This window comes from Rhinoderma darwinii, chromosome 9 (assembly GCF_050947455.1).
Source record: "Rhinoderma darwinii isolate aRhiDar2 chromosome 9, aRhiDar2.hap1, whole genome shotgun sequence".
NCBI classification, from domain to species: domain Eukaryota; kingdom Metazoa; phylum Chordata; class Amphibia; order Anura; family Rhinodermatidae; genus Rhinoderma; species Rhinoderma darwinii.
This window is the reverse complement of record NC_134695.1, coordinates 98255388-98270245: the sequence shown is the minus strand read 5'-3', so window position 1 is coordinate 98270245 and position 14858 is coordinate 98255388. Positions and strand designations below refer to the sequence as shown.

Here is a 14858-nt window from a genome sequence, read left to right as displayed (position 1 = left end):
TATGCATTTCCATGCTCAACTAATAATGATTCAACAGTTGGATGTTTTTAAGGCAAGTACAGTTGCCGCTAGGGTTTATGTCTTATGGGTTAATTCATAAAGAACCTATTAGACCTTATTGATGATTTTGAACAATCAAGGAAAGAAGTGGATCTTAGTATAGCGCTGTCTGGTGAGACTGTACCCATGGTGGGGAATTGTTGTTGATGGAGAGTAAGGTGACTCTTGAAGGAAGGATAATCAAAACCAAAGGGTATTTTCAGAAGCATGTGTTTCTCAATGATCGGGCAATAGGCTACGCATTTTGAGGTCGGACAGATCTCTTCCTTAGGCCAATAAAACACAATTTGATTGATTATTAATGATATGTACTACAAATTTTATGATGTCATTAAAAGGGGACGGGCACATGTTCTGTACAGTTGGAGGGTGGTCCCTCAGAATTATTACCAATCGTGGACCCAAGGAACCCCAGTCTGAGGCTGGTTGTGCACGGCTTGTCCCAATTCAGTTACTGTAGTAGAACCCCATTGCAGAAGCTGATACTTAATAAGGGTGAAACCACAATGTCCATGCCATCCATTGTTTAGATCTAAACAGGTTGTATGAGATTAGAAAAAAAGTCTACTGTTTTTTTTTTCCCAGAAGAACACTGTGTGGTATTTAAGTGATAGTGAAGTAGGCAAATCTAAAAATCAGGGTTCATCTTTTTTTATTTTTAATATAAAATAACAATAATAATAATAATAATAATAATAATAATAGTAATAATAATAATAATAATAATAATAATAATAATATCAAATATTTTATAGGAAATAAGGAAAATGAAACAGATTCTGCAATAACATTATTTAGGATTACTGAAATACTGCTATAATTTAGCACAGGACATAATCATTTATTTCAACATGTTGTAGAAAATGACAGATGCATCCAGTGTTATCCACAAAAGCGAGATGTTACTTTATTAGAGTCAATTTTCACTAATTATACCTGACAATGCACCAAACCAAATAGCTTGGGCTAGCTCTAGTTACGACTGTAAAAGTTATTGAGCTGTTGCACTATATTTCATTAAACACACATTTTAATTAAATTTGCTACAGGCTATTTAAAGTCTGTATGGAACTAAAAATAGGCAACAAGCAAGTGCTTTCCCTTAGTACGGCTTTGTGGATCTTCAACGACAGCCCACCGGCAGCACTTGCTTCACTATACAATCTGTTAGAGCCCTTGAGGGCAAACTAGGAGATCACTTCAGAGTGAATTTATTCAACGTCTACCCAAGTTGGCAAAGATCAATTATTTAAGTCTTGTCTGCCATCCTCATACAGCCTCAGTGACTGACAGAAAGCACCGGAGAGTTCTGTGACTCAATTATAGGGAACTTCAGGACACGATACACTTGGCTGAAAGGTTTGTGGTGACGTTTTTCGTTAAATGTTGCCCCTGAATATATAGAAGCCCAACATATCACTTCTATTCATGGATATAGTCACAGATCCTTGTAAAGGGACTTTACATATTAAACAGAATGTAATTGTGTACTATATATTTAATTATTGTCTTGATGTAGAAAAATAATCAAATTTTTGTTCCGTATGGTATTATAAGCTGCCATACTGAAGCATTCTAATTAGATTTAGGTTTTTCTCAGAAGGGGAATAGGAACATGTAACAAATTTATGATAATACTCAAATGTATTTATTTAGTTAAAGTTATGCTCGCATCACGCTTGTGAAAGCCCCTGATATACATGCTACGGATTGGGTTACATTAGACCACGGGTGGCCGAAAGAGCGTCCTTTTTGCCTCTGTCTGGCTGGTACACATCAGTGTACCACAAAAAAAGGTATGGAATATTGTAGCAGACTACACTATTCTATATAACGGCATCCAGTAAAAAAATTTATATAGCGTACTGTATGTTTTTTTTACAATGGGTCCTTATGGGTGATGGATGCCACAGGGGTGTTTCCTGGCATATACATAAAATGGAGGCTATAAACGAAATGTAAATATAGCTTAATTGTTACTTTTTATGACAGTATGGGGATGCATGTGGCACAGAAGACAGCAGTTTTGATTCGTGGCCACTGATTGAAAGCTTACAATACAATCTAGCAAGCAGAGGACAGGACAATATGGGAACATGGTGAGTTAAGGGCACATGGACATTGTACAGGGGGTCATTTGCTTGGAGCAAAAAGCATTTTCTACTCTGGAGGACTTGGTGTTATCATTAATTATGAGGCTGTCCATTATTTGAATGAGCACCATGCAATACTATTTCTCTCCTACAGTGGCCGCTGCAGGAGAAGTAAACAATATTATCTGATTGCTAGAGGGACCATAGATGGATCTGTTCACATTTCTACATGGCAAGAATGCCTAGATATGGCTGATTTACACAAACCAATATAAACTCTGTGTTTCCTCTAGAAAAATGTTTGGAAGAAAACAAAAGCAGAACTTGAAAGTAGAAAAAAACCCGAAAACATTACATCGGAAAATGTTTCTTAAATATCTGCTGTGATTAAATTTGTAAATCAATTATATAGGTGTGTCACCAGTGTTGGGGACTGGGATTTCTTGGGCCCTCCAGAAAAAATGATCTTGAGGGCCCATCCTTCATCTATGCAGAATATGTGCAAGTCTTCTTTTAAATTAATTGTAAACTTTGTTGTTATCATTTTACATACAGGACATATTATCAATAAGTAAAAAAATAAATATTCAACCAATAGAAAAAAACTTAATAGCAGGTAATTGCCTCCAAAGTCAGCCCCAGATGGGGTGGCCATCTCCTGGAACTTTTGGGGACCAATACTGTGTCCGGACCTTTGTTAATTTGGTGGACCTGTTCCACCCTGTGTATCTCTATACTTTATCCTGACCTTGGTTGACCATAATGTATGGTCCTGTAAGGGGATGTAAGGGGATATGGTTTACTCATTATATATAATGTGGCCAATTGACTACTACTGGTCCAGACTGTAAGCTTAATTTCTTACCACAAATTTTAGTGTAAAAAGAGAAAAAAACACATAAAAAAATATTGCATTTACAGATATATACAGTACATACACCTACTGTATGTATCCTTTCAGAAGACAAAAAGAAGCAGGACTTCTGTCTGAAGTCCCTTTAATGGTAGAAGCAATGTCTCAACATTTGGGTAAATTTGTTTTTTTTTAAATTAAAAACATTACAGTAAAGATGACTTAAATGTAACTTCATCCTAAATCAGTTTCATTTATAAACATCAATCATAACTTTCTTACTACATCATTTGTGAAAGTCTTTTCATTATAAAACTGGAGTAGATGTGATAATATTCCTAATTGATTTCAAATGAAGGTTTTACCAAAATTTTACTTTGTAGTCTGAAAGCAGGAAAATAATAAGAAGTGAAGAAGGTCATTGTTAATGAGGTTCATTTCTTCAAATTTCCTGATGTCAAGATCTGTAAATTAATTCTAATTTCTGCTATATTGTCACTGGTCTCTCTGCTTAGCTACAAAATCTACCTTTAGGCAGTAAAAGCAGTGATAACAGCTTGTCATATGATAAGGTGAGACGAGGGGGATGCTGGTCATACAAGATCTTTTATATTCAAAATATTAAAGGAACACTCCAGGCAAAACTAATATACTGTGTTTTGTCTAGTGCACAGCCTGGGGGGGCGGTGCATGACACAGGAATAAAAAAACACCAAACAGAGAATCCTTGTGTCATGCACCGCCCCCTCAGGCCCTGAACTCGACATAACACAGTGTAGCAGTTCCGCCTGGATTGTAATTTTGCTTGGCTTTTCTAATATTTTAATCATGGATGTGGACTAACAACGGACACTAGTTGTACAACAGACCTGTAGACAAAGAATATTTTGTTACAGACCAAATAAGCTCTTTTCTACCTTACCCTTACATCAACAACATGATTAGATACATGAATTATTTTGGGAGTAGAAAATGACATCATGACATGTGATGTCACATTGCTGACATAGAAGACTTCTACCATAAATCTGCAACCTTCTGTAGCTGAAGTTGAGTTGGTGGTTCTAAATGTGATTTCTAAGTATATAATTCCCACACTGATATAAGGACAGTGCCCAATTGAAGAATAGGATTTGCATGCCCCTTGGATAACTAAAGATGTGCCCCGTACATAGAGCTTCCTTCAAAGTGAATATTCACCTGTGGAAACCATTTTATTCTTAGATCTAAAATTCTGTACTGATAAATCGAATAATATATTTTTAGAGGGGTTGGAGCCCCGGTTCTAATAGAGCTCCAAATCCCTTGTATTGCCATAGAGTCGAATGATATTTTTTTTGGCCACCACTAGGGGAAGCTTAGGGGCTATGGTTGAGTTAAATAGAAGCTGTATGCAGTAAGTTCTTATGTTCCATCTATTGGTGGCTGCAGATAGCCATATATTATTATTTATTGCATATTGAATTTGGGACTTGGTGCACTGAAACATAAATCAAAGAGCTCTAACCTATGTGAAGATATATATATATATATATATATATATATATATATATATATATATTAAAATAAAATAATTTGAATATAATTTTTTTTGAATGGATTTAAAGTTAAACAATCACTTTTAATGTACGCCTTTGAAAACACAGGATCGAGCTGTTATCGATCACATCTAAGTTTAGAACAGGTGGATCCTGCGTGTCAGAGACATGCAGGACCCGCTGTCACTGAACCCATCAGTCCCGCAGACCTGACAGATACATGTTTCAGCGCTAGATACAGCTGCTCTGTATACAGGATACAAAGCAGCTGTATCTCTAAAAGTAATAATAATTTTTAATAAAATGTCATTACAAAGTTGCACCAATGACACTGCTATACATTTTTATATATATAAATATGTGTTTATTGGTGTGCATAGCCGATGGGCAATGAGTAAGTATTCAATATTCACCATTTCTGCCCACAAACTGCAAGACACTTGAGAGCCAAATCCCAAGTCGAGCTGGTAGGACCCTTGCATGCTTTCTGTTGCTTGAATCTGATATATATATATATATATATATATATATATATATATATATATATATATATATATATATATATATATATGTATAAAACTATAAAACTGTGCAAATTAAAAGTAAAGGTTTCATGGAATGCTGAAATGAACATAGCAGGTAATGAGTAACTTAATTATATGAGAATCTCCGCTAAACCTTTGTGAAAGTAGCAAAAACACAAGGAATAATTTATTGAGCTTGATAGATTGCAGACTACCTTGTATTCCTATTGAATATCAACCAGGGAAGGTCCTTTGTTTTAACTTGACTGTGTAATGATCCTTCTGCAATGATTTAGGGAATGTGTATGCTTACTAACCTTCTGTAGCCTACAGCTCCTTCCCTGGACCAGTAGATTTATGTTCTTGTTTTATCTCTCCAGGTATACAGCTCGTCTTTCTTTTAAGATTGTATGGTATTTGTATACACATGGTATTGCTATTGATAAAACTGGCCAGTACATATATTATTGAAAGAAAGGCTATTATTGTGATTTCAATTTTCTGTTTCCTGTGTATTAGTAATCATAAGAGCAACTTAAAATATTAATAAAAAAATACATTATGGAAATCTTTTATGAAGATCAATATAAGAAATGTATTATTATTCAACTTCCCTTGATTTAAATGTGATAAATCTATTTGAAAATATGAATTCAGGTGGTTTACATTGTTGCATTTGTTTAAAGGGGTTCTCCACTTGTCTACCAAGTCTTCCCACAACATTGATAGAAATCTGATCAGTGCAGTCTCCGATCACTGGGATCATTTGCTAAATTTACGGGAGGGTTAGTCTCCTGAGTGAAGGTGAGAAAAGCCAATACGAGGGCATGAGATTCGGAAGAGCACCATAGCCTCTTTACTTTACTAAACAGTGGGTCCCCATTACTATAGATACTATACATGTGGTATGAAAATCCTTTCAGTTCTATGTCGGTACTTTCATCACCAATATACAGTTATAACTGATAATTGCTGCCTGTCTAAGGACAGTGGGAAGAAATTAAGTTCTCCTTGAAGAAGACCCAGGTCCAGCTCCAGATATATGTGGGCTTTTGAGTGAGATAATGGGCCATCTGTCTACCCACTCTTGACTTGACAAGCATAGACAATGTTTAACTAGACCACCATGGGCCCCCTTGCCCATGTTTGCATAGTGTTGATGCCACCAAGACCCGCCAAGACTATATACATACATATATATATATATATATATGTATATATATATATATATATATATATATATATATATATATTTATTTTTTATTATTTTCTTGCCTCCACCACAAGGCATCTAGGTCCAAAATCATGGAACCATAAAAAATATATTTTGTGATAAATCCGTCTGGAAATGTGCCTACATGTTGTCTTATAGTTGATCATTTCTAGATAGTTCACATCCCCCACCAGATTCATAGACTTGAGGATTGAGGTAGTGAAAGGTGTAATATATTTATCTATTTACATCAAGCCAACTTTTTTACGAATTCACTATCAATGTGTTTTCTGCATATAACAATGGTAAAATATGCGTTACCTTACGAAGTCGAATGACGCCTTCCTGTGTCTGGGAGTCTGTAGTGATCTCAAACATATCTCTCCCGTCACCATCAATGATATCAAATGATGACTTAGCATTCTCTCCAATGTCTCTGTCATTTGCCCTCACACGTCCAACTGGATCACCAAGAGCAATGTCTTCTGGGATTACAAATTGATACTGACCTTACAAATAAGGGAGAGAAAACATTACAATTAAAGTTAATGTACTTAATTCTTCACTTTACATTTCCCCAATTCACATTTGATAAAAAGTTATTAAACAAGTGTGAAACAGTCCGGGGTTGCTGATCCTCTTGGTTTCTATTGTATTTTGCTTCTTAGATAAATATGACTCCCTACTTCTACTAGAGCTAGCCTGCATATTCTAAATGTCTAACTTTTTAATATATAGTAGTTGCAGCTTCAATTCATCACATTTTCAACATCTTTTTGCTATTCGCGAAAGGAAAAATTCTTGGGTACATTCAAAGTCATAAAAACTAGTACTGACGTGGTCTTACCGACAGGTGAACAATTGTTACAATGTTGATAATACGTTTTCAGCCTCTAAACTTGCCCTGATACCTGAGGGGGCCCCTCTGCCACTTAAGACACCAGTATGATAAATGGCATATGGTAGGGGGGGGGGGCTGTTACAGATTTTGCATTAGGGACAAAGAACTTCAAGTTACGCCTCTGCTCTGAATGACTACCATGATCGCTCGGAGCTAAAAGATGAAATTTACAGTATCTATCTATCTATCTATCTATCTATCTATCTATCTATCTATCTATCTATCTATCTATCTATCTATCTATCTATCTATCTATCTATCTATCTATCTATCTATCTATCTATCTATCTATCTATCTATCTACAGCACTCTGCAAACACCAATGCCACCTAAAACACTATATATAAATAAATATGCATTACTGCCAAATTTTCTTACAATAGGGAGGTTCTTAGCACACATTTTGATCAAATTGTGTGAGCCCACCTGCCACGATGAGGCAACCTCACTTATAAGGTGGGTCCCTTCCCTGCATATACACCTCTGTTGTTGGTCTAAGCCTGCAGAATACACTTGGGAAGGTAGGAACCAGCATTAAACTAATTAAAATCCCTCTATGGCATAATGGGAGGAGTGCAGGATCAAAAATGGAGGCAGTTACTAACCCCACATATATATATAGAATACACAAGAAAGTTTGATCAGCACATTCCAGAAAAATGAGCAGGTAGCAGGTGGGCTCACACAATTTGATCAAAATGTGTGCTAAGAACCTCACTATTGTAAGTAGATTCAGCAGTAATGCATATTTATTTATATATAGTGTTTAGGTGGCATTGGTGTTCGCAGAGTGCTGTTGCCATTTTCTTGTATATTGTTCTGCAGTCACGGGCATACTTGCACATGTATTCACGTTTGTTTTTAATTTTGCTGATAAAACTTTCCTGTCTATCTATCTGTCTATCTGTCTATCTATCTATCTATCTATCTATCTATCTATCTATCTATCTATCTATCTATCTATCTATCTATCTATCTATCTATCTATCTATCTATCTATCTATCTATCTATCTATCTATCTATCTATCTATCTATTCTATCTATTTATCTAATCTCAATAAGAATCTCCATTTTTCTTCTGCCATGCACATTTTTCATTCAGTCATCAGAGCAGTATAATGTCTAGATTTCATTGTTCTTCTCTTGGTATACTCCATGATAAAGATGTACTATGACCCAGCTCGTCCTCCCAGGAGTCTGATGCGAGACGTAAAAGCAGTATGTTAATTAAGCAGCTGCTAAAAACAACATTCTTACAGCTGCCGCCCTCATCATGAGCATAACTTCATCTATACGTTTATGGGAATTCTTTACCATAAAATGGCAGTAGCCGTAAAGTATATTCCTAACCATTGCAGTTTTTACCAATTCTTGTAGTGTAATTGCTGCACTGTGTCTTCCTTATGCTGAACAGAAGGGATTCTCCTCTTCCTCTTTGGTTAATTTTCGGGCAATATGTTGCATTTAAGAAATGTGTTTTCCTTGTATTTACAATCATGCAATCTCTTCTGACAAAACATGCACCAATGCCTTCTGGCAAGATCCTCACATGACTGAATAATGGCCGTTGTTCCTAAAACCTTTAATGCACTGATGAACAATTCTTCCCTCATTCTTCTAAATCTCTTGGCGGAACCTAATTAAAGATTGTGTGTATCTTCTGGTGTGAAATATTGCACTGTCCAATTAAGAAAGATTTAGTGTTCTCCTAAAACTTATATTTCCGAGCTGACAAGGAGTTGGTCTTGACTTTGTCTTCTAATAATAGAACATCTGGAGAAAAAGTGCAAACAAGCTTCTTAAGACTGCTAAGTACACAAGAAGAGATGTGCTGCTACCCCCAACTGTGAGCAACTCAATTCTATGGGTAAAAGTTTCCTACTGTCTGCAGGACTAAACCCAGCGTGAAGATCATTGAGGCCTAATATTAAAAAGCCTCAGAGATAATTAGAGATGTGGGAACTTTAATTTAGAACTACACTATTAATATATCGGATAATGAATAATACGGGCGCTCATTTGCATGTTTTACTCTGCTTTAACGAAGATGTGTTGAAAAACTAAGTAAAGAATTTATTCACACAGTATTTGTTTCTTCATACATTACTCTGCTGGTGCATATAAACCACAAGGGATTCTACTAGATAGTATTTTGATTAAATTGGGCATTGGCAGGGGCATTACAAATATACAGCCGGGCACCGGGCCCTTGAAAATGTTCTGAAATTTCAGTTATGGGAAATCTGTGACAGCATTTTAAGCAAAGGGCCATTTAAATCAATGAATTTAGTAACAATGATGCAGAATAATTTTCCTCTTTGACAAGTGGTCGGAGATTGGTTTCCATAAAGAAAATATTTGGGGTTTAGACCTTATTCTTTATTACCTTAGCAACATTTAAGAACCTGAACTCAAGGGAACCCATAGCAAATTGCCACTTATACAATGTGACCCATAAATTGAAATTGATGACAACTATATGGTTGGCTAAATACTACTATATGCGATACAGATGTGTCCACCCTGACCTTTGCTTGAATTTGGTTAAGGACTCTAATTTCTCATGGAACAAATTAAATACAATATCGCGACATGCTAGCAAAACCCTTGAGAGGCTGTAATCCACATCACAACCACTGGGTTGCCACACATGAACATATATAGCATAGACATCTCGTGACAGAGTATCACACAGTCATCTCGCACTACACATCTCAGAATATGTTGAGATGAGAGGAAAAGTAAGGAAGGACACATCTGTACTATGTCATGGACAGGTGCTGTCGATAACCCAAATAAAGGAGCAGTCCCCAGCATGTCACCCTGTAGTCTGGAATTTAAGGGAAGCCCTCTAAAATACTGCATATTTAAAAGTGGGGGGGACATTTTTTTTAATAAGTCACATTTTTCTAATTATTGGCTTGGTCAATGGCCTAGGTCAAAAACTTGAGAAAATTGGAAAGAGGTGTAAAAAAATGAGACAATCTTGTGAAAACTATTTTTCAAAAAAGAAAGTTCCTGTTCCCCATGTAGCTCACAACCCATGTTACACACATTAAGGTCACTTTCATAGGACATATGGTTCAGCATTTGTGGTGAAACTCAAAAAGATACAAGGAAGACCTGAAATCTTCATTGACATTTTTATGTTGTCACAGAACAATAATAGCTAAAAGCAAGCTACTCTGCCTCATCGCATTTTTACAAGTTCCTCATAGGCCATGAATTATTTTGTCTACTACAGTAGAACACCACAAAATGAAGACAAGAAAGTATTGTCTTCTCTCATGAGAATCTTTTTAACATTTTTGAACAATTCCTATTGACTTGGATAGATAAGAGGTGAGATTATTTTTTTTCACTTTGTCTTCTTTTCTTATCATGCATAGTATGCAATTATCTCTATTCTAACATGCAGTTTATATTCTATTAGGACCTTGATGGCTGGGATATGCTATTATATTAATGTCTGATCAATGGGGGACCAACTGCTGTGAGAACAAAATGGCAGTGTAGCTAGGAAAACACTGAACAACTTCATCTCTTGCATGGTTGGTCCATTAAAGTCAATGGCCAACCATACAGCCTACAAAAAAAGCTAAGAAGAGACATAAGGAGAAGGGGCACAGGTAGTTCTTCATTCTAGTGGAATCAAACACTGATCACATATCCTAGATATATACCACTACTGTCTTTAAAATGGTATTCTATCGCTATGACATTTAAAAAAAAAAAAATGGCTTACAAAGGAGTAAAATAACAAAATAAATAATATTCACCTTACTAATCCATGGCTGATTTTGTGCTACTGCCTCCCATTTCCGTCAATAGTCACTGTTCTTCCTACTCAAAGCAATGACATGTCAACACGTCATGTAACCATTGCAACTGATTGCTGGCTACAACCGTGACCTCGGTGGTGACGATACCTCACCGCTACAACCAGTGATTGGCTGCAGAAGTCGCATGTTGAGTTGACACATTATAGCTAGAGCAGGAAGAAGAGAGACCGGTGGGGAACCGGGGAAGTAGCGGCCGGGGAGCAGCAGGGGATTGATAAGGTGGGTAATACTTCATTTGTTATATTACACCATTATAAGCAGTTTAAAAAAATAAAATAAAATGTCATGGCATTGGACAACCGAAAGACCTAATAATATCTGTCTACAAAAGCCTTCATTGTTCTGTCCAGATTTACAGCTTCAGGCTTGCTTTTCTTTCTATGTTTACTTGGCAAGGATAATCAATAAAGATCGCAGCTGCCAGATGCCATCACCTATTTCACATTTGCTTAGTTAATAGCTACTTATGCACATCCATTTTCATTCTACTTGGAGTAGAATAAAAGAAACTTGCTAAAATCTTGGAAGCAAATTGATAAATATTTTGATCGCTTTTGCTCAAGATTTCGCTAACAGAGAAAGATTTGAAGTCGTACTGTTTCTCCAAGTCACTCTAATTTTTTTCCTGGGATCTTGGTAAATTTTAAGGATAACCAAAAATGTTTTTCAAATAAGCTTGTTTAAATCTCCTAATGTTTTTGTGTGTACAGCTCCTATGTGCAAAACTGTATGCAGTGCGGTCCTGCTGTCTTGAGTTCAAACTCACTCTGCCCCCTTTGCTACTGTCTGTAGGGTAGCAAAAAGCTCAAATCAAGTAGAGGGGAGTAACACATGACTGCAGGATCAGACAACACACAGGGATTGTTTGCAGACTGTAACCATGGAAACATATAAGTCTGCATTGAAGCTGTATTCACAAAAGGGTAGGAGATATTTTTGATTTGGCAAGGATGCTTAACTTTTTTATTTAAGATGCATTGGAGCAAATGTGAACTTACCCCCTCTCTATAAATTATTAGCATTATTTTTTTTAATTATTATTATTATTATTATTATTAATATTATTATTATTGTTATTATTAGTATTAATAATAATTTGTATATATTTTCTATAAACATATTTTTTAAATATAATAGTCTACCAAAATAGCCAGTGTTATAGTTATATATAGTTATCTGTAAACCTATAACCTGTGAGCAGACCACACTGAAGAGCCTGTGCCAAATTTCTGGTTAGTTTATATGAATGAGTCACAAATGTTTCAAAAACTATCCATATTGTGACAGGACGCAGATGATTTTATTCTGCAGAACTCACCGGCTATGGAGAATGTTAACAAACCACAAATATTCAGATACACATGAAACCAGGCACAAATCTGGAGCAACATTAACAAGTATGAGAGAACTGCATACGTTATATGGTAACCCCCCTAGAACAGTCTATAGTCTATTGATAGGCAACAGGTACGTGCAGAACATTTGACATTAACCCATTTGCTGCAAGTTATTTTTTCAGTCCTGCTGTTAATGGAGTCATTGTAATAAATTCATGGACTGTGTCATGTTGGGAATTGTTGTGTGTACCTGCCGTACCTGAGTAAGTATGGTCTTTTTCAGTGATTTTAGACTTTGACCTGTGTATGCCATTCCTGTATCCTTTAGTTTGTATATAGAGTTTAACAGTTTGCTAGACATCTACTATTATCTATAAAAAAAATTGAACAGCCTGTGTACTTAGGCACACACTTAAGAGGAAAGGGTTATTAGTACTAGGAGAACTCCCTCCGGCTCTATCCAGGTAGCCACACAACCATATAATTAAATGTTCCTGCCGGCAACCGCCTCTAGGGGGAGCTCCTTACTTATACAGATTTATATGAATGCCATAGAAGATATAGAAATCTGTTTTGTTAACAATAACAACAACAATAATAATAATAATAATAATAATAATAATAATATAATACAAGCCCCATGAATTTGGGTACATTGAACATAGCACTCGATTACAAATAATAATAATAATAATAATAATAACAATAGTCATATTAACAATACTAACAATAATAATAAAACATTATTGTTATTAATAGAAGTATTCTTTTTTTTTACATGATTATTATAATTATTATTATTATTTTTATTACTGTACTTGTATTATTATTATTATTATTATTATTATTATTAGTAGTAGTAGTAGTAGTAGTAGTTGTAGTAGTAGTATTAGTGGTAGTAGTAGTAGTAGTAGTAGTAGTAGTAGTAGTAGTAGTTGTAGTAGTAGTATTAGTGGTAGTAGTAGTAGTAGTAGTAGTAGTAGTAGTAGTAGTAGTAGTAGTAGTAGTTGTAGTAGTAGTATTAGTGGTAGTAGTAGTAGTAGTAGTAGTAGTAGTAGTAGTAGTAGTAGTAGTTGTAGTAGTAGTATTAGTGGTAGTAGTAGTAGTAATAGTAGTAGTAGTAGTAGTAGTTGTAGTAGTAGTATTAGTGGTAGTAGTAGTAGTTGTAGTAGTAGTAGTAGGAGTAGTATAATAGTAGTATTAGTGGTAGTAGTAGTAGTTGTAGTAGTAGTATACTTTCTGTTTATATTACTATTTACAAATGACGAGAACATGGTTCTACCACTTTATAAATCACTAGTCAGACCGCACTGGGAATATTGTGTACAGCTCTGGGCCCTAGTGCACAAGGAAGACATACTGTACATTGTTACATTAAAAAAAGTTCAACTAAAGGCCCGGGAAAAGGGAAGGGATGAAACTAAATTTCTACACATTTCTACACATATTTTTTTTTTCTAGGAAATTATCTAAGCCTTTTTTAAAGCCATCTACTGACCCTGCTGTGACGGCTCCTGCGGTTGGCTATTCCATAGATTCACAGTTCTCACTGTAAAGAAGCCTTGTCGCCTCTGCAGGTTGAACCATTTTTTCTCCAGACGGAGGGAGTGGCCCCTTGTTTTATGAGGGAGTTTTACATGGAACAGGATTTCACCATATTTTTTGTATGTGCCATTAATATATTTATATAAGTTAATCATGTCCCCCCTTTCGTCTCTTTTCAAGGATAAATAGGTAGTAGTCTAAATAGGTAGTGTAGTAGAGCTTGAGCGGGATCAAAGGAGGAAAAATAAAGTCATCAATGGAATAGGTGAACTACAGCACCCAGAAAGATTATCTAAATTAGGGCTAATTAGTTTAGAAAAAACATAGCTGAGGGATGACCTGATAACTATGTATTAATATATCAAAGGTCAATACAGAGATCTATCTCATGATCTATTTATACCCAGAACTGTAACTTCAACAAGGGGTATCCTCTACGTAGAGAGGAAAGAAGGTTTTTACACAAATATAGAAGGGTATTCTTTACTGTAAGAGCAGTGAGACTATGGAACTATCAGCCAGAGGAAAGCGCTATGGTGAATTGAATGATAGAGTATAAAAAGGGCCTGGATGCCTTTCTTGAGTGTAATAATATTACAAGCTGTATGTACTAGATTCCTGGAGATGGGTCGTTAATCCAGGAATTTATTCTTATCGCCATATTGGAGCCAGGAAGGAATTTTATCCCCATGATAAGGAAGATTGGCTATTGTCTCATGGGGGATTTTCCTTCCTCCGGATCAACATTGAAGCAGAATAAGGGCATTGCCAGACGTGGCGGAATTGCTCTGGAATTCCGCTGCGGACAGTCCGCTGCGGTACTCCGCAGTGGACATATTCTCCATTGGTTTCCACACCTTTTCAGTTAGGTTCGTGCTGACGTGGCGGAAAACTCCGCTGTCGAACATAGGCTGCGGTGCGGAATTTGGTGTCCGCAGCATACACTGGCTG

General features: G+C 35.9%; 1 protein-coding gene across 1 annotated transcript in view; it reads right to left on the bottom strand.

Annotated features, from left to right (window-relative positions):
- LOC142661261 (cadherin-8) overlaps nucleotides 1–14858 on the bottom strand; it is a 279721-nt gene that overhangs the window by 80798 nt on the left and 184065 nt on the right. Inside the window, exon 6 of the mRNA XM_075838641.1 lies at nucleotides 6603–6790. Coding sequence (XP_075694756.1) covers nucleotides 6603–6790 — 188 coding nt within the window. The remainder of the gene's footprint in view (nucleotides 1–6602; nucleotides 6791–14858) is intronic.